Genomic DNA, 23,042 nt, shown 5'->3' on the forward strand with positions numbered 1-23,042 from the left:
TCTCATCAGAGTGTTCTGACAGACAGTTTACTGGTGGAAAACTTCAAGTCGTTTAGCATTCAATCTGGGCAACCTAACTGTATAACTACGAGTTCCTGCACCTCTTCTTCTGAGGTTGCAGTTGCTCCCACAGTGATTCTTTGCAGTGATGATTCTCCTGCTTTACTGTGGAGCTGCACAGTCGTTCTTTCTGATTCTGTTTGTTCTGCATTTAACTTCTGAGAAATGCTGTGCCTTTGTGGAATTCTGCACTCTGCTTTGCAGATTGCATACGTATATGCGTGGAACGATTGTACTTGTTCTGCACAGCTGTGCTGTAGGTGTACATGGTTTTAGCTATCTTGAGTTCATTCGGTAGCTGAGGTGGGATTCTGAACAGTGTTTGGATATATTTTTTTATTACTTCCTTTGAATTTGCTTCAGTTAAATAATTTGTAACATGTTTTGTGTCTTTTCTTTGCTTTTTGGTTTAGGTTTTTATTTGAAAACCAGACTCCAGCCCATGTATATTATAGATGGAAGCTCTATTCAATTCTTCAGGCAAGTTGCATTTTAGTGACAATTTATAACTTCAAGCATAATGAAATACAAGAACACCAAAATAAAAATACTTTTGTTTTTTGGTAGGGAGATGCTCCAACCAAGTGGAGGACAGAAGATTTTCGTATGTTCAAAAATGGATCATTTTGGAGGCCACCACCATTGAATCCATATTTGCACGGGATGTCAGAAGAGCAAGAAACAGAAGCGTTTGTGGAGGAAACAAACAAGAAGGGTGCACTTAAGGAAGAGTATGAACTTCCATCAATTTATAGTGATGTTTTAACTGCCAATCTGCTTGGTTTTTTCCTGCTGTGTTTTTGTAGTTGTAATATGTCATCCCTAAAATGTTATCATGCTTGTCATAATATTAGGAACTCTCTTAAGCTCAGTGCTTTTCAGTTAGTCTTTTTTGATGATACTTGTTGCTAAATACGTTCTGGATTTGGTTAGATTTGTTATCATTGAACAATGAATCCTTTCAATCCAATTGTTATTAACCCTTTATTTGAAGGGGATTGGGAAGATGAGTTTTTTTCCTCATTTTCTGTTCCTATCTGTTGGTGGATGTATATAGCACCTTTCTCAACATTGTTATGATCTCATGAACTGAACAGCTATTATAAGCTTAAACTTATTGATGCTGTTCATCAGAAATTAAAATTGGGAGCAGTTGTTAATAAGGAGGAAGAGACAGATCATCAGAATTCTTTGCTGGGAATTGTAAGTAAGGTGGGAATGGCTATGCTAGTGGAAATATATACATAATTTTCTTAATTTTGCTATTATTGTTCCAACTGTGTTCTTAGCATGTGGAATTTTTTCTTGTTTTATTCTTTTCATCATAGTTATGATACCGGTCGTGGTTCTGGAGGTTTTAATACATAATTTATTTCTTACATCATCTTTTTGAAAGGCTCAAAAAGATATTCTTTTGAGAGTGTTCTCTATATATGGAGGTTAGGGAAAACATGAAATAACTGAATTGCTTTCTGAATCTAATGTTTCTTATTCCACAGCAGAAATTACTTGCATGCTTTAGATTTATCCATTTTGATTTACACTTAAACTAATCCAAACTAATTTTGGCTTATCCAAAAAGATAATTACTTTGTTAGAGATACTGATCTGCTGCATTAGGTATTTCTCAGTTATTTTGCCTTGATTTCTGTGTGTAGTCAAGACTTGAGTGGGAATTTTTTACACTTTGTTTATTTATGTAATGTGGATGCATATATTCATGAGTCACTGAAAACACTCAGGCAACGGAATATAAAAATATTTAAAATTGCTTTTGTCCTAAAGATGGAAAAATCAAAAACATCATTAAATGGAAATTCCCCAAAGTACTGTTAATTTTATATTGAAAATATTAAAATTCCTGATATTTCAGACAGAGAGACAAATTAGAGGAAATTCTGCGTGGATTAACACCTCGGAAGAATGATATTGGTGATGCAATGGTTTTCTGTCTAAATAATGCAGAAGCTGCTGAAGAAATTGTAGACTGCATTACAGAATCATTGTCCATTCTGAAGACTCCTCTTCCTAAGAAGGTGTGGAGATTTTTAATAATCTTGTACTTTGGGGGAGGAGCTCACTTAACAGCACGTGCATATAATTTGCAAGTGTTATTTTGTAAATTTCAGATAGCATTGAGGTTTTGTATTAAAACGTGGGCTTGAATTTAAGTATGCTTTTTTCCTGTGGGATTTTGTTATATATTTTTATTCTTTCTGAACCTGCTTGTAAATAATGTTCTACCTTACTGGGAAGTTGAAAACAGCAGGATAGTCTGTTCAAACAAGGAAATAAAAATTGGAATGCCATGATCTGTCCTTTGTAATACTGTGTAATACCATATTACAGTGGCTAGTACCCTGTAGCATAACAGGGGCTAATTGCCACTTAACATGTTTATTAATAATATGGCTGTGTTACACTTAGTTCTAATTTGATACTTTTAGATAGTTTAAATTATCCTGAAAATATATGCATTTTTCCAGAAAGAATACTTAATTTGAACATTCTTTATTGTAGATTGCAAGATTATATCTAGTATCGGATGTGTTATACAACTCTTCAGCTAAAGTTGCCAATGCTTCCTACTATAGAAAATTGTAAGTATAATATTTTAGGTGATCGATGGTTTAAAAAAAAGGGAATATCCTTATATTCAGTTTCGTATATCTCTGGATAAATGTGATTGTAGAGAAATTCACACTTTTCTGTGAGGATACTGTTACAACACTGGTGATATTTATGTGTCTCTGCATGAAAATGTGTAAGATGTAGCATGTTAGTCCATAGGATTACTTTGTAATGCAACAAGAAGTGTATATGCCCTATGCAAGGGACCGCTTGCATGGAACTTAATAGAGGTGAGAATAACTCACGTGCCTTTTTACAGAGAGAGAGCCTGAAGATAATATTCAAGATATGGTATAGCAGGTAATCCATGCAAAGAAGTCGATTTTTGAAATACAATTTTTTTGATTAAAAGGTATTTTTTTTATTCTCCATTAAGTTTGGAGAACTTATAAGGGGATTATGTACTTTGTTTCTAAGGTGCTGAGCAGAATTTAGGAAAAATGTCCAAGGGAGAATACCTTTGTCTTATTTAGATATTTGATTGTGTCTACTTCCTGGAGTGTGTCTAGTGTTGTGGTAGCATGATGGGGAATATTCAGCATTTTAAAAAACTCTAGCGATTGCAAATGGTGTTTCTTGTTGCAGTGTATCCTTGCTGTGCCAGTTTATTTTTTGCACATTGAGAGAAGCTCAAAGGAAGCTAGGCAGCTGTTACTCACTGTGCTTTCATTGAGGGCCTCATTGAGTAAATTAGAATAGAAACATAACTAAGAATTTTTTAAAAACACAAACTGAATTTTGAGACAATTCTTTCATTGTATATAAAGCTGTAAAACTCCTTTTATTCTCCTCTAATCTTTCCAGTCTGTACAAAGAGACTGCAGCAGATGTGAAGATCTCCCTTCACAGTTCTGTTGTTGTCCAAGGTGATTTAATACATAGCAATCATATTTGCTTTATAGTTCAGTTCATGGCTACTATAGGGATCAGAACCTTGAGCTTTTGAGTCCTGTGTCCCAGGTATTTTTGTGAATTATGTATGTCCAGAAAACATATTACAAAGTTTAACTAAAGAAATGTATATGTTTAATTCTAGTTTTGAAACAAAATTATGTCAGATATTCTCTGATCTCAATGCTACTTACCGTACAATACAAGGCCATTTACAGTCTGAAAATTTCAAGGTATGTATTTCATTGTTATTTACATGACACAGAAGTCAAATAAATAGATGTTCCTGCACAAGAGATTGCATACTATGATAGGTGGCTTAGACCTCAAGCTTTTTAATTAAGCTTTTTTTGTTTTGTTTTGGTTTGTTTTTTTTAAATAATTAAGTCTTCTCTCTTGCAAAAATAGCCTTGAAATTAAGGAAGAAAATGAGCATCTAACAGCTGAAGTGTACTGGTAGATGTATAGTTGTGGAGTTGAGAGGATATCTGTCTAGTACTTGAATTGCAAACAAGGCCTTCTAGCTTTCTGATTATTTTTGGACCACCTATATTTCAGTTTCAAAAATAAATTTGGGCTGCTCAGTGTGGAAAGAAACTGCTGAACATAACAGCACAAAATTACTTTTTAAAATTTTTGTGATAGTTAGGCTTTATTTTTTGAGGACTGATAAGCAGTTTGACCATGGGTAGTTTAGAATGATTTTTGAGATTAAGTGCTCTGCTCATCATTCTCATGCTCAGCCTAGCTTTTCCTTCGCCTGTGTTAAAGATGCCTCTACAGTTCTTTTTTTCCTTTTTTCTTTTAAATCAGAAGCTTTAAATACAAAGCTTACAGTGTAGTTAGTTTTTCTGTATTAAGGTCTTTATCCTGGTTGTCCTACCTTCTCTGCTCCCAGTTGCTCTAAATTGAGAATAAATTTTAGTTATCTGCTATTTTAAAACTGTTTATTAAATTATATGGTAAAGACAGGCAGTAGATTTTTTTTTTATATCTGCATCTGCAGCTACATTTAATGTGTCAAGCTTGAGCTGACGCCCATCATTTCAAATGTACTTCATTTCTTCAAAAAAATGAAAGTAGGAACATAATTTCCGTTCAACAATATGAATAAGCCAGTGTTAATTTTAGTTATTTTATTTTACAAAGAGAAAGATATTTTCTGTTACATTTAGTAGAGGCACCTGCTTCGAACATCTGGGCAGAATGGAATTTACTATTGGATAGGAACTGTGAACAGCTGGAATTGATAATGTAACAGGAATTTAAAGGGAAAATGAAACCCAAGTGAGATTTTTTTTAAAAGTAGTTCCTATATACATATTTTTATAAATATGTATAAATACTAGTCTTGCCCAGCATGGTATCATTGTAATATACTCCAGTTTGCAACTGCTTAGGAGTAGCTGTCTACACTAGTAGTTCTCTGTGGTGTATTTCCGATCACTTAAAATTTCTTAATACAAATTTACTAGCATTTTTTTCCTTTTGCTTCTAGCAACGGGTAATGACGTGCTTCCGAGCATGGGAAGACTGGGCGATCTATCCAGAACCATTTCTGATCAAACTACAGAATATTTTCTTGGGGCTTGTAAATATCATGGAAGATAAAGAAACAGAGGTAAGTGACCGTGGTAGTGATGCTAGCAGATGATGAGGAAAAATGTGTAAGTATAAAATAGGGCTGGCAGGGATTATTTTGATATCTCTGTTAGGGTGAATAAACCTTTTTTTCCTCTGAATCCTTGCTCTTAAATAGAGGTGTAATGGATATTTTCAGATGCAAATACTGTTTAATCTGTTTATGTATTTGTTGTAGATTAGGTGCTGTGGTGGAGTTACATTGTGAAACCAGAGCAAAGACTAGTGCAGAATGACAGGTATTTCCTATGTATTGGAAATACTCTGTAGTATCTGTCTGTGAATTTTGAGTTAGAATATCAGGCATTAGTTTTAATTTCTGAGACTTCTAAATAGCTAGGCATCTGGTTACCTGAATCATCTACTTTGTTTTTGTGTGAGTGTCACACTTGGATGTAATAAAGCCATCTGAGCTTTCTTAGTTTGAGAGGAACGTTGTGATAGATCATTTACACTGATGATACTCTACTTTGATCTTTGCTGTGTGGTATTAAAGCAGTAAGTTGCTAACTTTCTAGTTATGCTACAGCATTTCTCTCTTCTCTTTTTTTCTTTTTTTTTGATATTTTAAACAGGTTATTTTAGACAGGATATGTAGCGAGTTTTAGTTATTGCATAGTGACATGTATAAATTATTATTCAATATTTTGAAGCTCTATGCTTAAAACTTCTAGAATACCATTAGTACTGACTGAATGCGTACTGATCTGTTCACAGTTATGTATAAATATCATTTTAGAGAATCAAGACAGTGGACACTAATAAGTGGGTGTATGTTTAGGATAAGTTAATTTTGTAACTCTGGAATCATGCCTTTCAGAACAGTGGGAGGGAGACTTATATATAATTGGAAGGTTAGTTTATTTCCCTTAGCAGTAGAGCAGGGTGAATGTGCATGTATGAAGGACAGTGCCTGTACCTAGCAAGTTAGAATATGTGGGTGTATTTATCATTTATGTGTGTTCCTTAAATTTGTGTTCCTGCTAAATAGTTAATTTCTGTCAGTTGTTCAGGTTACTGGTTCTCAGGGCATCTTTCATATGTAGTAAGTATAATTTATCTGACTGTAATTGGCTCATTTTGAGCTAAACTTCAGCTTAATATCTCTTCTTTTGAATATAGGTATTGCAAAGCTTCCAGTACGTTGTGGACAAATTCCAAGTTTTTGCTTATAACTTTTTATAGGAGGATATTGTCGTATTTTTCCTCTGCAATAAGCAACTGTACTTGGTTGCAAAAATTGTTAAAGTTGAGGTTTTTGGGTTCTGGATTTTTTTTTTTAAAGCTACTTCTTTAAAAAGAAATGAATCAATAATTGGAGAAGTAAAGAAAAGCAATGTAGATTTGTTCTTGAAATAATTAATTATTATTTGCTTTCAGGAAGTACCAGATGATCTTGATGGTGCTCCCATTGAGGAAGAGCTTGATGGTGCTCCACTAGAAGATGTGGATGGAATTCCTATTGATGCTGCTCCTATTGATGATCTGGATGGAGTCCCAATTAAATCACTGGATGACGATCTTGATGGAGTTCCGTGTACGAAATGTTTCAACTTTATTTTCAATTTGAATCTTCAATTTTTTATGATCTTTTTTTTTTCCCCCGAGTAGTTTTTACAAGTTGTCGTGGTTTAACCCCAGCCGGCAACTAAGCACCGCACAGCCGCTCGCTCACTCCTCCCTGGTGGGATGGGGGAGAGAATCGGAAGGGTAAAAGTGAGAAAACTTGTGCAGTTTAATAAGCAAAGCAAAACAAGGAATTCATTCACTACTTCCCATCGGCAGGCAGGTGTTCAGCCATCTCCAGGAAAGCAGGGCTCCATCACGCGTAGCAGTTACTTGGGAAGACAAACACCATCACTCTGAATGTCCCCCCCCTTCCTTCTTCTTCCTCCCCCTTTATATGCTGAGCATGATGTCATATGGTATGGAATATCCCTTTGGTCAGTTGGGGTCAGCTGTGTCCCCTCCCAACTTCTTGTGCACCCCCCTCGCTTGTGGGATGGGGTGAGAAGCAGAAAGCTGTATAAGCCCTGCTCAGCAGTAACTGAAACATCCCTGTGTTACCAACACTGTTTTCAGCACAAATCTAAAACATAGCCCCGTACTAGCTACTGTGAAGAAAATTCACTTTTTCCCAGCCAAAACCAGCACACAAGTACAGCCAAGAATTAACATGGCATGTAGCTTCATAAAATGTTGAATTGATTAGTTTCAATTTGTTCTAAGAAGAATTAGTTTAAAAACTGCTTTTAGATTGCAGTTGCTTCAGAGACACAGGAAGTGTCTTCTGATGTTATGCACATCAGGTTCCAAATCCTAATTTATTTTCTTTGCAAATAGTAAAACGGTATAATATGCTTCAGTATTTAAATCTGATTGTTATATTAGGATTTTTCCGTTTGAACTTTTGAAGAGCTTTGGAGATGATTTTTCTGTCTCTCTCCAACAGTGGATACTGCTGAAGACTCAAAAAAGAATGAGCCTATATTTAAAGTTGCCCCTTCGAAGTGGGAAGCAGTGGATGAATCGGAACTGGAAGCTCAAGGTTAGTTTTCAAAGTATATATTAAACTAAAACACTTCCCTAAGTAAACTGAAAGCTTAATGTCACTTACCTATTTCATGATTATTTTCAACTGATCTGTTTAAAAGTGCTAATATGATTTCTGTAGTAATACGGTAGGATTTTCACTTGTAACTTCTTTTTTTGGTTATAACTTCAGTGAAGAAAATAGGGTATTCTGTTTTTGTTATTCTACTTCAATAACCTACCAACCTTTAAAAATAGTTTCCAGTTCATTAAGAATAAATATTGAAAAAGAGTCTGGGTATGTGGTTGGCAGTCTTTGTTTGGAAGATAAGATCTTAAAAACGGACAAATACTTGGCTGCTTTTGAAGGATTTACTGAAACATGGTATGCAATGTAAGTGAATAGCTCTGTAAATAGTAAATATTCTGATAATGTGCAGTTTTGAGTATTTCTATGAAATAGAAACTCTGTATTAAGTGCTAGATGGTGGTAAATTTTATCACATTATAATTTTTATTGTATCTACAAATACTAATTTTCAGATTAAGTGATAGCTTTTTCTGTTAAAATTATCTTACTGTCTCTTCCAGCTGTTACTACTTCTAAGTGGGAGCTTTTTGACCAACATGAAGAATCTGAGGAGGAAGAAATTCAAAAGTAAATACTTTTTCATTCTGATGAAAAAATATTAGTTTTCTGCCTCTAAGGTTGAGTGTCTTTGGAACTCCCTATAAGTTCCCTATATGTATTATAAGAGCAGAACAAAAATGAAATTTTGAAAGTAGGAAAATAACAAAATGGAAAAAAATCAGGATTTTAGTGCAGCATGCTTTCAGCCCCCATAATTTTTTTCTAACACGATAAATTACACCTTTTGGTAGAGTTGTTAATCATAATCTTTAAATTGATGCTGATTTGATAACTTAATGTCATATAGGAAGGACTAAGGTAGTAGTATTTTACAGTTTGGAAATCTTGGTGTCAGATACGTCTGAATGTATCTAAACTTCTGTCTTTTGCTTTTGAGACAAACACAGTGAATAATGTTCTGTTGTATACGTTTCTTTGGATGCTAATAGACTCCGTGCCATCTGTTGTTTTTGAGCAGTTTTTTACTTTTGTTCTTTAGGCAATTGAGAGCATCTATCAGAAATGCTTTAAATATCTTACTGCATTGCATGTAGTCTTGCAGCACTCTAGTGGTCAGTTTGGGAATATAATTTTGAATATCTGCCATGTCTCAGGTTTGTCTCCAGAAAGCAAAAGTGTAGTAAATTTTGTTCTTCTATAAAACTTACTGTATCTGAAAAGCACGATTACAGCACTTAAAGAGATTTTGTTGAGGTAGTGGACTTGTTTTGTAGCTGAGTTAGATATGGATTTGGTGACTGTAAATTTAAAGAATTCTTCTGCACTCTGTATGAAAAGTGTAAATTAAGTAATAAAAACTAACAATTTAATTAAAGGAAAATACTAAGATATCTGTCTCGCCGATAGAGACTGTTTTGTAGCTGCAGACTTTTACATAACGTAATCTTACTTAACAGATTTCAAAACTAGTAACTAATCATAGAAACTAAGTGGGAGAGATGGTAAATTTTGTAACAGATAATTGTCTTAAATATATATGTATCAGTTAATTCTGTATGTCTTCTGTAAAGTCAAGAAGAAGAAAGTGAAGATGAGGAAGATACTCAGAGTTCTAAGTCAGAAGAGCAGCACATGTATTCCAATCCTATAAAAGAAGAAATGCCTGAATCCAAGTCATCAGTCAAATATTCAGAAATGAGTGAAGAAAAGCGTGCCAAACTCCGAGAGATAGAGGTCAGCATGTGGTGTTTTGTGCCACCCTTCTGTACCTTTCCAATCTTCCCCCCCAAGTACTCTACATATAATAGGGAGTTATTTTTACTGAAATAATTATAGTCCTATTATGTGGTGGCTTTTTTAGTCCAGTGTATTTTTATAAAGGTATGTTTGTTTACAGCCTTGCCTTGCCTTGTTTTGGCTTTCAAAATAATGCAGGAAAAAATGAAAAATTGAGTCAGTGGATATTACATGTTGAGAATTACTCTTCTTTTTCAGTGTCCTTTTTCAGTACCACTGGTAGCCTTAGATTGCTTGGGTTCCTTTACACTTTCCTCCTCTTGGCAAATGGGAGTGAGGATGTGGCATTAGTCCTATGCCTTTCTTGTTCTCTCTGTCTCTTGCCTTGAAATGTCTGTATTTTATTGCATTTGAAAGTTGCTCTTTTCAGTGTGTCAGCCATCGAACAAAGTAGTAGATGCAACTAAACCAGGTGGTCCTGGAAATGGGGCATTTTAATTGAAGACCTACATGCAGTTTGTAGGGCTCACTCGTTCTTTTATCCTTTCTCCAAGCATAGGTTTTAGTATAGCTGTTAAGGTTGATGAGTACAGATTCTTATGTCTTTATGCTGGCTTCTGAGCTTGTGGTTGACTGAGAAGGTAACTTGAACTTGAATTTAGCATGAGCTTTGTCTAGCAGTGAAGCCTTTCTGTCATACAGTGCCATGCAAAAACAGGTTTAAGATTGCATGCAACTTTCCAGCTTGTATTTGGTATTAAAACCCATGATAAATTGAATACTGAAATTCTTGTACCTTCTGTTCAGTGCATTAAAATGATATTAAGAAGGTGCTAAACTACTTGTTGCAGTTGTAGCATCTCCAAGTGACAGATTATAATTTGGGTAATATTTTGAAGGTGGAATTGTGGCTGTCTACCTATTTATGCTATAATGTAGCTAAAATCAGATATTAGCAAAGCCCCATAAGATGTACAAGCAATAATATTTTAAAATGTCACAACTGTTGTTTCTCCTAAATATGCTTCTGTTTAATAATTCAGATTATTGAAATTAATGGACTATAACTAAGCACTTAAAAACCTCTTGCTTTGCATAGCAGCTTGAAAGTTCATGATGCATAGCCATTTGAAGTGAGTAAATTCTGAATTTGAGAAAAGCTAAATGGGATTTATATCTGACTTGACTCATGGTGGCAGTAGTTCTGTAGAAATTATAGTAGAAGTGAAACTAGTTTTCATTTTGCTGTAATAATGATTGTAGTGGTTATGGAAAGGGCTCTTTGCAGATTGAGTATCTGTTTTATAGATGTTATCCTGGCAGCTGTGGAGGCAGATTAGGAAGTGATTTACTTTAACCATTGTCAATTTTACACTGCACAAGTGTTGTAAGTTTTTTCACCAATGTATCCCCTCTGTAACAGTTTTAGGTGGTAAATATTTGAGGTTTTAAAGTGCATGTTGCCATCTTTATTCTTTGTGGTAAGTAAATTACCATTTCATTTCAGACTTTCGGAATCTCCAGAAAGGGATTGTAATTTTTTTCATTTTCAGAACATTTCAGACACTATGTAGAAGTACTTAAGTTTTAAAATTTCTCCTCAAGTTTGTCATTGACAGGAAAGTACTCCCTGTACTACTTTAAAGCATTCACACTCAAAGTTTCTTCCTAGTATGTACCCAGTCCCTGCCAAAGAACACATCCATTATTAAATCTGAGGGGAGGAACTGAGGGAAAAAAGCCCCAATTACCAGCTTTAACAATTATGCCATCTAATATACACTGTTAAAAATGTTGTGTAAAATCTTTGGCAAAAAAAATGGCAAAGTCTGATTCTCCAGCAGTTTACACATTTACTACCAGGGAAGCTGAAACACATTTTTTCACACTTTCTTTTTGAAATTCATGAATACAAACAACAATTCTTTCTCTTGGCACAGTTAGTAAATTAAGTTTGTCAGCTGGGAGGGGAAGTGCAGTAAGAAACAAGCTTTGGCCACAGTCATCAGACTGGTGCCATCAGAGAAGGCAAGTTATTAACCGTTTGTTTGCCTTCCCCCATACCCCTGTTAACCTTGCTGAAGTGTGAATTCTTTCCAGAACTTAGCAAGAGCAGAGGCTTTTTTGTAACACCGAAGAACAGCGATTTCTTTACTGTTTTTTTTAAGCGTGGAAAGATTGGCACTTTACTTTACATTATAACTCAAATTTCAGAATGGTCTTTACAGTGCTGTACATGTGTGTGTCTCTCAAAAAACCAAGGACGTATAAAAGAAAGGTGTATTCCTCTTTGTAAAGAGACATCAGTGCTGTGAAGTGTTAGAAAAATGGGAATTTCACGTTGCTTCAGTTGTTCATTGAGCTTGTTTCCTCAGAGCATACAAAAACTCACAGACAAAGTGAAGCAGCATTGTCCGCCTTGGACCTTTCTCTAAGGTACTTTACTTCTGTCTCCATCTTGCTGCGCAAGATTTTATAATCCTACCCCAAAACCACAGCGCAGGCTTCATCTGCAGCAGGAGGCAGGCTCTTCACGAATCCAGACGTACCAGTGCTTCCAAAAGGGTCAAACAGGAGATTTGTCCTCTTTAGTAGCTGCCTTTACTCACCTTTGTGTTAGCTATCCGAGACCTCAGAGTGGTGTTTGATTGCTTGATCAGAGGTAGAAGACTAATGGTCTTCAATCTTCCTGTTCAGCCTTTCTGCTATGTACCACTGAGCTCAGAGATTTATTTATTCCCCCCCTCCCCCCCAAAAATATGTCATGGTATTTGAGGTGCAATTTATTTTTCTACTGAGACCCAAAGAAGTTTTTCCTGCGTGTCACAAAGGAAAGGAGGTTACTCTCCTTCCTTTCTTAATACGAATTGCTGTACCAGACAAGATCAAAGTTCCTTTAGTGTAGTATTCACTCTCCAACAGAGAATGACTAGAGCACGAGATAAGAATAGCTTAAGCATAGTCCACAAGAGCAGATTGTATCCGAGGCCTGTTCTGGATTTCAAGGCCCTGTATACCTTTGTCAAGAAACTGAAGTTCCATACAGTTTCCATTATTTCTTTCTCTGGATTATGATGCTTAGTATGCAGAATACTCACTTTTGTGTATTTGTTCATCAAGTCATAGGAGCTCTCTGAGGCTTGATATCATCATTAGAACAATATAAGCCTTTGGTCTTTACAGTCTGTGGAGGTTTCTGTACCAAGCTCATTTGAGGCCACTGCAAAATGGCAAAAAGATAGCCAATTAAATATCTTATTCATTGCGGCTTAATAATAACAGATGAGACAAATTGGCTCTTGCTTGACCAATAGTTTTGCTATTTATAGCAGTTGTTCCTTAGAAGATAATGACTATCTTAATTCAGCATTCTGGTCTATTTTAAATCTTTGAGCCTACTTCTATTTTACACAAAGACAAAAGCGAGGAGTGGCTTAGCTCCAAGACACGTGGCATCATGTGGGTGTGATTGAACATGCCAGAGGTTTGTTACAGCTGAAGAGGTATTTCACATGCGTACATCAGTATCGCTGTCATCTGTTGTTGATAATATTGTAGCTGTAGAAATTCCACCTCTCATAGACTCGCTGGAAAACTCATGCTTTCAAAGCAGTATTTTGCTCTGCTTCTGGCAAAGTCTAGGACTTGTTGCAGCCATTGTTGGGATGAGTCTGTTTTAAGGAAAAACAAAACACTTTGGTCTGCTCCGATGTCTATCCTGTCTGTAATCAGTCTAGACTTGAGTGCAATTATATATCAAGCAGAAATTCCTATCTTTCATCACACATCTGGTGATTAATTTCCTAGTTAATCCTAGTATGTAGTATGCAGCTAATTTACCTCAAATAAGTTGTGTTTGAACCTGGGCACTTAAGTTCTGAGGCTGTCTAAGGCTGTGGAATAACCTCTTGTGAAAAAGCCTTTTTTTCCGCTGAAGACCACTGTGTATGGACTCAGACAGTAACAGCAGAAGATTAGAAAACCAAGAACAGTTTTTGAAAATAGATTCACTTTAAGCAGGGGGGGCTACCCACTGCACACCTGTTTGTCAAAATGCAAAAAGCTACGGGCAGGGCTTTAGTTTGCATCAGTCTGTGGTTTCCCTGAACCATGGTGGCAAGATGTTACCCTTTTCTGTGACTTGCTCGCTTACTGGTTAGTCTGTAATCAAGGCCTCAACTTCTAGGAAAGGCTGAATCTTTTAAACTCTCCTCAAGTGAGTTTGAGAGGAGAGGGGGAAAATTTCAAGATGAGAACCAATAGACAAGAAGCATGTTGCGGAGCTGTTTATCTTGAACTTACGAGAGATACTTCCTCATGGTTAGTGGGAAATATGATCCCTGCATTGGAGCATTTAGTAGAGATTGTTCACAGGAACTCCAAGATATTTGACACTTCTGCATTGCAGTCTCTGAAAACCTCTAAACTCTATCTGCTGTGGGAGACTGCTATGTCTAAGAAATTAGTATTACGAAGTTTTGGCACAGGGTTTTGAAAAATTTTCCCCTTCCATATTATCATGCGTATTACTGACTCCAGAGATAGTTTAGGTAAAGTCAATGTATCTACTCCTAAGGATGAATAGGCTTAATAGATTTTGTCTGTTGGACAGGAATAGTTATGGAATAACCAATTCAATGAGAATATATTAGTTCTTTCTAAATGCAAGTTTACGAAGTGTAATGCTTACAAAATTCATTGATTAGATGCTTACGCAGATTTAAGCCAAAGTTTTAAGGATCTCTTTCTCCTTGGCCGGGGGGGTATCTGGAGGTGTATGATAGGAATATAAGGATCATGTTCTCTACATGAGATCAGTAAGAAGAGTGTTCACTATGGCCAATATGCTATGAATAGTCAAATGATGAAGGGAGATAACCAAACGTGTAAGTTTATATAGTAATTCTGAGTGGTAGAATTCTTTAGAGATTTTTTTTCCCGGACTTTGGGATCTAAGTGTTTCCTTTTCTTTTAAAACATAGTTGCCGTGGTGGTGTTTTAGAGCAAGTAGCAAAAGCTGCTATACATAAAGGTGTAGGATGAGCTGATCTGATCTAACTGCTTACCTCTGCTGAAAGGGAATGTCCTGATCCTATCTGCAAGCTCTGGCACTTGCTCATTCTTCCCCTGAGCCAATACATTTCACTAATGCAGAGGAAAAACAAATCGAGGGTGTGTGGTGGGCTTCTGCTGGATTAGTGGATTGATCTGGCTTATGGAAGGCACAGCCAAGCGCTGAAGCTGCTGCAAGGGTGGGGTGGAGGAGGAACCCTTTGCTTGGAGTGCAGGAGTGGAGAAGGAAGGTGGAAGAGAATGATCTTTCTGTAGTGAGCTGTTGATATCATCTCAGCATTTTGTAACACTTAGTCTCCTTTTCCAGGGGATGTACTAGAGCTGACTTCCTCTGCCCACAACATCTTTCTAAAGGGAGTCAATTTACATGGGTTCAAAGGGAGATACAGCAAGTATGTGGAAGAGAGATGCATTGATGATTCGTCTGTAAAAGACCACAGCTGTCTCAGGAAACCACACGATCTTTGCATAGTTGGAGTCTGGGGAGGTGTTGAGTCAGTGGTTATTGCATAGGCTTTTCCTATTTTTCCTCTTGTCCTCTAGGCACCTGCTAACGACCACCTTTCCCCACCCCCACCCCATCCACAGTTATTGGAAAAGTTACATGCAGATAGTTCCTCTTGGGATTTTAAATTTCATGCCAGCAGTGGGTTGTGTGTCATGCATGTAAGACAGGCTGCTAGAAGTTCAGCATTTCTCTGTGTCCAGATTAGCTTATTAAATCAAGTAAGGCCTGTTGATTGGATTCCTAGTTTTCTTTCATTTCAGGTTACTTTGGGCTATCAACTTATGCTTCCTTGCTTTCAAAATATGGTTAAAAAGAGATAGTGTCACAGCTTTGTTGGTTAAAAATGTAAGGAGGTAAAATCTTGTAAGGATGGGTTTTTGTTTTGTGGTTTTTATTGGTTTTTTGGGGTTTTTTGGTTTTTTTTTTAATTATCTGGGTGATTTAGTTGGGGAAAACAAAGTAGAAGTCTTACGGGCATGTTCATACCATGACAGCCCAAGATGCCTTCTGGATCAGCTAAGCCTCCTCTGTACTTTTTGTGTTCGGTACTGAATGTGCTAAGCAACTAATGGCCGTGGAGTTTACATGATGGTAGAGAATGCAATCTTGATTTCTTACCAGAACAGGTGGTACAGGGTGACACTGAATATATGGTTCCAAGAGGTATTCCTGCTTTTGAAACTTCTGCCATTGAAGGGGGGGAGAAGAAAAAATGCGTTTATGGGAGGTGGAGTGGTATGTAACAAATGACAATGTCAGTTTTCCATTGGCTGCTGACTATTTAATTGGCTGAATTGTAAGCAAAAATGAAAAATGCTCAACCATAGGTAGAGCATACTCTGTAAATGAGGGAGGTTAGCAGAACATTTGTCAGAAATTTACCGTGGTACAAGATAGCAATGCCCCTTTCCCCCACCCCAAACAAGTTGCTCCATCGCGTTTGAGACTAAAATGAAAAATGTGTTGTTGACCTTTCCTTTCTGCTCAGTCAGTAATTGGAAGGGCTGATTAGAATATATGGTATCTTTGTATCCAGTCTGGCCTGCTGCTTTTGAAAGGGTTTGATTTTGTGCCTACTTTGTATTAGGGAATTGAGGACCTGGAGAATAAGAATCTTTTCAGATAATCAAAATTGCAAAGTTGCAAAGTCTTTTTCTTTGTGGTTTTTTCAGTGTGGAAGAGTTAAATATTTCTAAAGAGAAAAATATTTTATGTGTTTGCTAAAAATGAAACCTCAAGCACTGGAAAAACCTACTCATATATATGACTGTGCAGGTCAGTATTGAAACAGGAAATACAGAAGGGTCGGGGCATAAACATTTGGAAGAGGGCTGACAAGTACAACATGACTTATTACCAAGCTCCTCCCCATCCCCCAAAAAAGAGACACTTCCTCATCCAAAAAAATTGAAAGATTGTTTGTAAACGGCCGTGTCAGTAAGAATAAAAAATTGACAAATGATAAGAGATGTGAGTGAAGTTTTATGATGTGAATAAACTTGAGAAAGATTTTAGTGTATCTAGACCAAAAAAAAAATCCACACGGAAAAACTCTGACATTTGCTTAACTTTGTGACTCAGTTGGGGATATTATCACAGTAAATTTAGTGTTAAGTTTAGCAGCACTAGTGAACTGAATTTTGTTGCTAAGCTTGATATCACATGGAAGAGTATTATGTTAGTAAAAATCACTTCTTTCAAATCAGCCACTCTGTGCAAACAACCCTGAAGAGGAGTTGCATTTGTTTTATGTCCTAATTATGTCAGTCATTTGATTTTAGTATTTAGGGTTAAATGGAAAAAAGGCAGTTTCTAAAGGAAAACTTGGAGTAGACAAGGGAAGTTGAAACAATATATTAAGACACCTGCAGTAAATGATCTCATTTTGAAAGAAAAAAACAGATAATGATCTAAGAAATATAAGGGTGCAGTGTTCTAATGATGGGAACAGAATTTAGTAGAATAACAGAAAAAATCCCTTTATTTTTAGTTCTTAACATGTCTGTAAACAACTGCAGGTGCCTGCAGATGAGTATGCGGTTTTGTTGCTTTGATCCAGTTTAAATAAAGTTAGTATCTTTTTGTGCAGAAACTTGTATAGCAAGAATGAAGAACACAGATTATAAATCATGGAAATTTCATTTTCAGCCACCTGCCTAACTGGATAATAATAAGCCCAATAACCTAATGGTCAGTATTATTTTCACAGCTTAAGGTGATGAAGTTTCAGGATGAGTTAGAGTCTGGGAAAAGACCCAAGAAACCAGGCCAGAGTTTTCAGGAACAGGTTGAACACTATAGAGACAAGCTGCTCCAGAGGGTAAGAAATGTTCTTTATGTTTGGCTCTCATTCTGTGATAGGCTTTTATTGAGTTTATCAAATGTAAGGTGGCATTAAGTATAACAACACATGGTTCTCGTTAAAATTCTACTGTAATGTCAAACTGCATGTCTAAGTCGAAGTGCTTTCTGCAGAGTAGATAAAATCACTCTTTTTAATCAAAATAATGTAGTATTTCACACTGTACAGATGGGTATCATTAGAATGTATTGAAACCTTAAAGAGGTCACTTCTGGATCTACTACATAAAGCAAACTGTTAGGTGTGGGAAAAGAAAGGGAGAGCTGTCAATTGAAGATGTTCTTCAGACTTTTCATTTTGCTTTTTAGAAATTGATCTTTCAAAGGAAGAGAAAGAATAGTATTAAGCAGCATATATGCTTCTGATTCTCCAGTGTCTAAGATTTCCTGGATAATTCCAGCTCATACTGTCACCCAAAAGTGAATAATTCTGTACCATTACCATTTTTAGTAGTCCTCTCTGGACTATGAAGTCAGAGCGGCTTTAAAAATTAGCATCATATATGTGACGTCATGTGATCTTGAATCTTTGAAACATAACGAAAGAACATGTAACCTGTTCAGACAATGCGTTTAGTGAGAGAGAGTAAGTGGCAGTTGCTTCTTTAATCTGGTTTCACAGCCTGAGAGATCCATGATGAAATTAGGTACCCATGCAGTTTCTTGGAAGCTAAATACAAATAGGTAGTTTTCACCAGGTGTTTGTCTGTCATTTGTTCTTTACATTATTTGGTGCTCAATATCTGACTAATTCACTGAAGTAATTTTGCACAGTACCTTGAAGAAAGAGACTTGTAAAAATTAAGAAAGCTGATCCCTGAAGGAGATTTACACATTCGGAGGTTGATGTTAGCAGTTAAGACTTTAATTTTTATAAGTAACTTTCCTTTTAAATGTAGTTGTATCCTAAAACTTCCCAGTTCCTCGGTGTTTTCTGTAACTGGAGAAAGAAGTGATTTGTACAGTAAGCACAGAATGTTTAGTGAGACAGTAGCTTAAAAAACCAGAAATCGTAATCCTGATAACTTTGTTAGATGCCTTGTGTTGAATTAGTTCAACCAGCTTGCAATATTTTAGGTTTTTAGTAATTATCTCACTTTCACTTTCAATGATGAAGGTAATATTTAGTTAAGAAATGTTTAATGGTAATTATCACAGGTGTTCTTTAAAACAATAATAACCCTGTTAAGGGAATAACTCCATCTTTTGCTTTAATGCTATAATAAAGTTAGTTTGTGTAATAATAATGTAATACTGGTTCTGATTGCATTTCCCATGAACTTGGTGGTTGGTCATCGTTTTTTGTCTAATTTACTATGAAATAAGCTTTCCAAGAGTAAATTTCCTGGTAGTATTATATATTCTTAAGAGAATAGGAACTATAGCTATTTAAAATACTGTTTATTCCTATTTATTAAGATGAAATAATTAATTATGCTATCAAATAAGCTAGACACATCTTAAGAGCCCATTGATTTTAGTGGAATCTAACAATAGTTTGCAATAGTAGGTATAATGATAAGGGACAGTTTATAATTTTACTGGTAAGTCTTCCATGTAAAGAAAATGTGAGACTAGATTAGTATAGCTGTCCTGGTATTTCCTGCACTTGTGTTATTGTCTCCCCTTCCTCCTTCTCTCTCCCTTCTTTCATTCAGCTTAATCACCCCTTCTTTGTCTTCTTTATGGGTTGTGCAGGGACTATCTGTTTGTTTTTTGCCATGAAAGGAATTTTTTTTTTTATGCCAGTACTGAAAGAAGCACATCTCTTTATCTCCGTGTTCAGACTTCCTGATGGTTCAGGTTTATTTCTGTATAATTAATTTTCTAACTATTTGACAGACAAATGAGGTGTGCTCAGGTTATGGGTTTTTTTTCAAAATGGTCCTGTTGGTATATAGAAATGGACCATATTTGTGGGGATTTTTGACAGAGTAGATGTTATTGCAGAATCTTGTTTGTATTTTTGTTTTGTCTTTAAATGTCTTGTAGTTGTGAGATTATCTCAATTTTCAATCTGGATTAATGAAGATGAATGCATATGTTTTAAGTAGAAAGAGGTTCCTGGTATTCTTTCATGTTTAATTTAGTTTAGAAAATCTATTACAGCTGTAATGTTTCCCTGAAATTTGTAAAATTGAAGACTGTTCATTTCCAATTAGATACTCACACTTTCTCACATAGGGTGACATCTTTCATGTTTTTGTCAGTGTACAAAGCAGTAGTAAAGATTTGAAGAGCGGGTATGGTGAGACCATTAGTTCCTTCCCAGATTATGTGCTGTGTCCTTCAGTGCTCAGTGCTTTTATGCTGTTTGTGATTAGCTTGATTGTCTTTACTTAATAATTAGTCACACCTTATCTGAAATCATGAATACTTCTAATAACTTAGGAAAAAGAGAAAGAGATGGAAAGAGAACGGGACAGAGACAAAAAGGACAAGGAAAAATCTGAATCCAGGTCGAAAGATAAGAAGGAAAAGGAGGAATGTACACCAACAAGAAAAGAGAGGTATGGCTTTCCTTGGAGTAAAGTGGATGGGAGGAAAAACCTCACAGTTAGTATCTTTGTTAGTATACAGTGGCAGCCTTGAAATTACGTTGTATCAAGCATCTTATTTTAAAAGGAAAACACAAAACCACCCAAACAAAAAAAACACTCAACAACAAAAAAAACACACTTTGAATGTTAAAACATGCTTCAAAATTTTAAAGGAATTGTAATTTTTATCCTGCCCCAGGTGACATACCCTTTTGAATAGAATTCCCTTTTGGCTTATTTAGGCCCTGAGGAAACATGGTGAAATAATGACCAGTTGAAAACGGTATATTTAACTCTCTTTTAGCAGTAAATTGACCTCAGTGTATTAGTCAGAAAACTATACTGAAGTAATACCACAAATTATTTGCGGTGGTTTAAATGTTATTTATCTCATAGTGAGAATTCTTCAAAACAACTAGTTTTAGGGTTGTACACTCTGCTCTTCTAATACTTGCAGAGCCAAACTGTTCCATGGTATTAAATGTAGATACGGTAAAATGCCTTGCTTTTCAGGAAACTATGACAGAATGTTTTTACACTGCAAAAAAACAAAGCTGAATCACAGGCCTTAATTTTTTTTCAACCAGAGAAAATCTGATGCACATGTTGAACTTTTTTTTTTTAAGTAATAAAAAGCCTGCTACTTTTTAATTACTTAAAAGGATCTAATGTTAAATTGGCAAAAGAAAATATGTACAGAAAGGAATACATTTTCTTAATATACATTTTCACTTCTCTGTGTGTTTCTGCATGTGTGTGTGTACATAACTGTATTTGCTTTCTTTATAAAGGAAAAGACGACACAGTGCTTCACCTAGCCCATCGCGCAGCAGTGGTAGTAGACGAGCAAAATCTCCGTCACCAAAATCGGAACGCTCAGAGCGCTCTGAACGGTCCCACAAAGAGAGTTCACGTTCTCGGTCATCACATAAAGATTCTCCCAGAGATGTCAGTAAAAAAGCCAAAAGGTAAGCTGGTATCTTCTCTATTTCAGGTTGTAGGAAATTTAAGTACATAGGTGTGTTTTGGTTGGGTTTTTTTGTTTGTGTGGTTTTTAGCAGAGCACATTTGATACACAAGTATTTTCTCTCATAATGGACTATACTGTATGTTCCTGGTTAATATCTTTGGACAGTTGGTGTCTGAAATGTATACGGCCTCCTGCCTTGATAGCTCAAGACTCTTCACTTCTATGTTTTTGTTTACCTGTTTACTGATAATTTTGAGAAATACTGCTTTAAACCAAAGCACCTTGCTGCTTTATTAGCTTTTTATTTTCAAAGGACAAATCTTCTGTAGCCCATAGAACTTCTAGAATTACAGTAAGCATGCAGTATTTCACTCATGATTTGCTTACATGAAGCTTCTCTCCCATGGTTTTTGTTTCCGAAGTAGGTATTTCCTGATCTCCAGACTGACACAAATATTTGTCTCTAGTTAATGTTAAACTTGGGGTGAGATTTTATTACTGTATTGATGCTTTTGTAGCTCAAAACTCGAAAGTTCAGCATCCACTTATTTTAGGGGTGTAGAATATCTTACTGATACAAGATTCCTCAGACATGCTGAGCAAAATTCCTTTGATGCTGTTGAGAAAATAGTACGTATTTACAGTAATCAGATTCTTGTGTTACAAGTTAGGAATTCAAATAAAGTAGAAAATTATTTGAGATTTTTTTTTTTTTTTTAGAGTTAATATGATGGTCATTCAGTTTAGATTATATCAGATTAAAGTATTAATGACAGTATTAGATGTCAGGTTAGATGACAGTAAATTTATTCAGTATCCATTCTTCTTCTGTGAGGTTACATCACAAGCTGGACATGTGTGATGAGAATCAAAAGTATTTCAGCATAACACAATTCAACATAATTTTTCATTTCTGTTCTCTTCTGTAAGGATATGGGCTGCTATTAATACAAGAGCCAAGGTGGTTGAGGCGTATGTTGGAAGGATGTGAATTCCTTATGTTGATTTAAGAAGGACATGAGTTGGTGTTGTTTTTCTTGTGGGTTCTAAGCACTGAAGTTAAGTCAAAAAAACATTAAAAACCTTAAAATGCAAAAATTGTTTTTTTTTTCAAAAGCAAGATATCGTTCTGTTACTTCCCCTTACTAGAGAAAAATATTTTCTACATATTGGCATTAAATAAATGAATGCCAAATAAGTGAAGAAAAAGTTGGTATTATCAATTAGTATTTGACATAAAACTTTATTTTTCTGCAGGTCACCATCTGGCTCCAGGACACCCAAAAGATCAAGAAGATCACGATCCAGATCCCCTAAAAAGTCAGGGAAAAAATCCAGGTCTCAGTCCCGTTCTCCTCACAGATCTCACAAGAAGTCAAAGAAGAGCAAACACTGACAATGTTAATATTTTTTATGATGCTGTCACTTACTGGAAATGCGGTTTTGTTTTTGTGCCTGAACAGTCTGTTAAAAAAACAAAAAAGCATTCCTGATTTTTTTTTTTTGTGAATGCACGTGTATACTCATGAGTATCGGCATCTGTAGACCTATCATTGTTTTATATTGTACAAAATATCTTCATTGTGACTATTTCCCAAAAGAAACATTTTTGTGTTTAGAAGTTTCATCAGAAATGTGTGTAACTGATCTGCTGGCAGTAGTGATATTTTGTTTTAGAATGTTGTGACATAGCAGAAATAACTCAAATGTTCCCCCTTTTTGTAGCTTTGACAATTTGAATTAGATTTCAAATAAAATCTGAACAGAAAATTAAGATGTTGTTTTCTTGCCCCAGTGGTGATACAGATCTCTAAAGGAATTCATAGTTTGTTTGGAAGTACTGTGTATTTCAGACATACTATGGTGTTTAGATCTTTCAGTATAGTGGTAGCTCTGTTCCTGTGTTCACTAGTTTGACTATCCAGAAAAAAGCACCTTTTGAATCCAGTGGATGGGTTTTCTTTCCTACCGTGATATTTTACTGTAAGAACAGTTGAACAGTCTGGT

General features: G+C 35.7%; 1 protein-coding gene across 1 annotated transcript; it reads left to right on the forward strand.

Annotated features, from left to right (window-relative positions):
- Positions 1-473: 473 nt before the first annotated feature.
- On the forward strand, positions 474-22,811 carry U2SURP (U2 snRNP-associated SURP domain containing; the record flags this gene model as incomplete). The annotated part of the gene is made up of 14 exons (XM_009583202.1): positions 474-540; positions 628-791; positions 1,934-2,096; positions 2,581-2,660; positions 3,728-3,815; positions 5,081-5,203; positions 6,604-6,760; positions 7,676-7,771; positions 8,347-8,413; positions 9,418-9,580; positions 17,374-17,484; positions 19,917-20,035; positions 20,857-21,033; positions 22,293-22,811. Coding segments are annotated over 14 exons (1,714 nt in total), but the record flags the coding sequence as incomplete, so codon positions are not given.
- Between the last annotated feature and the right edge of the window lie 231 nt (positions 22,812-23,042).

This window comes from Fulmarus glacialis, unplaced genomic scaffold (assembly GCF_000690835.1).
Source record: "Fulmarus glacialis isolate BGI_N327 unplaced genomic scaffold, ASM69083v1 scaffold10508, whole genome shotgun sequence".
Classification (NCBI taxonomy): Eukaryota; Metazoa; Chordata; class Aves; order Procellariiformes; family Procellariidae; genus Fulmarus; species Fulmarus glacialis.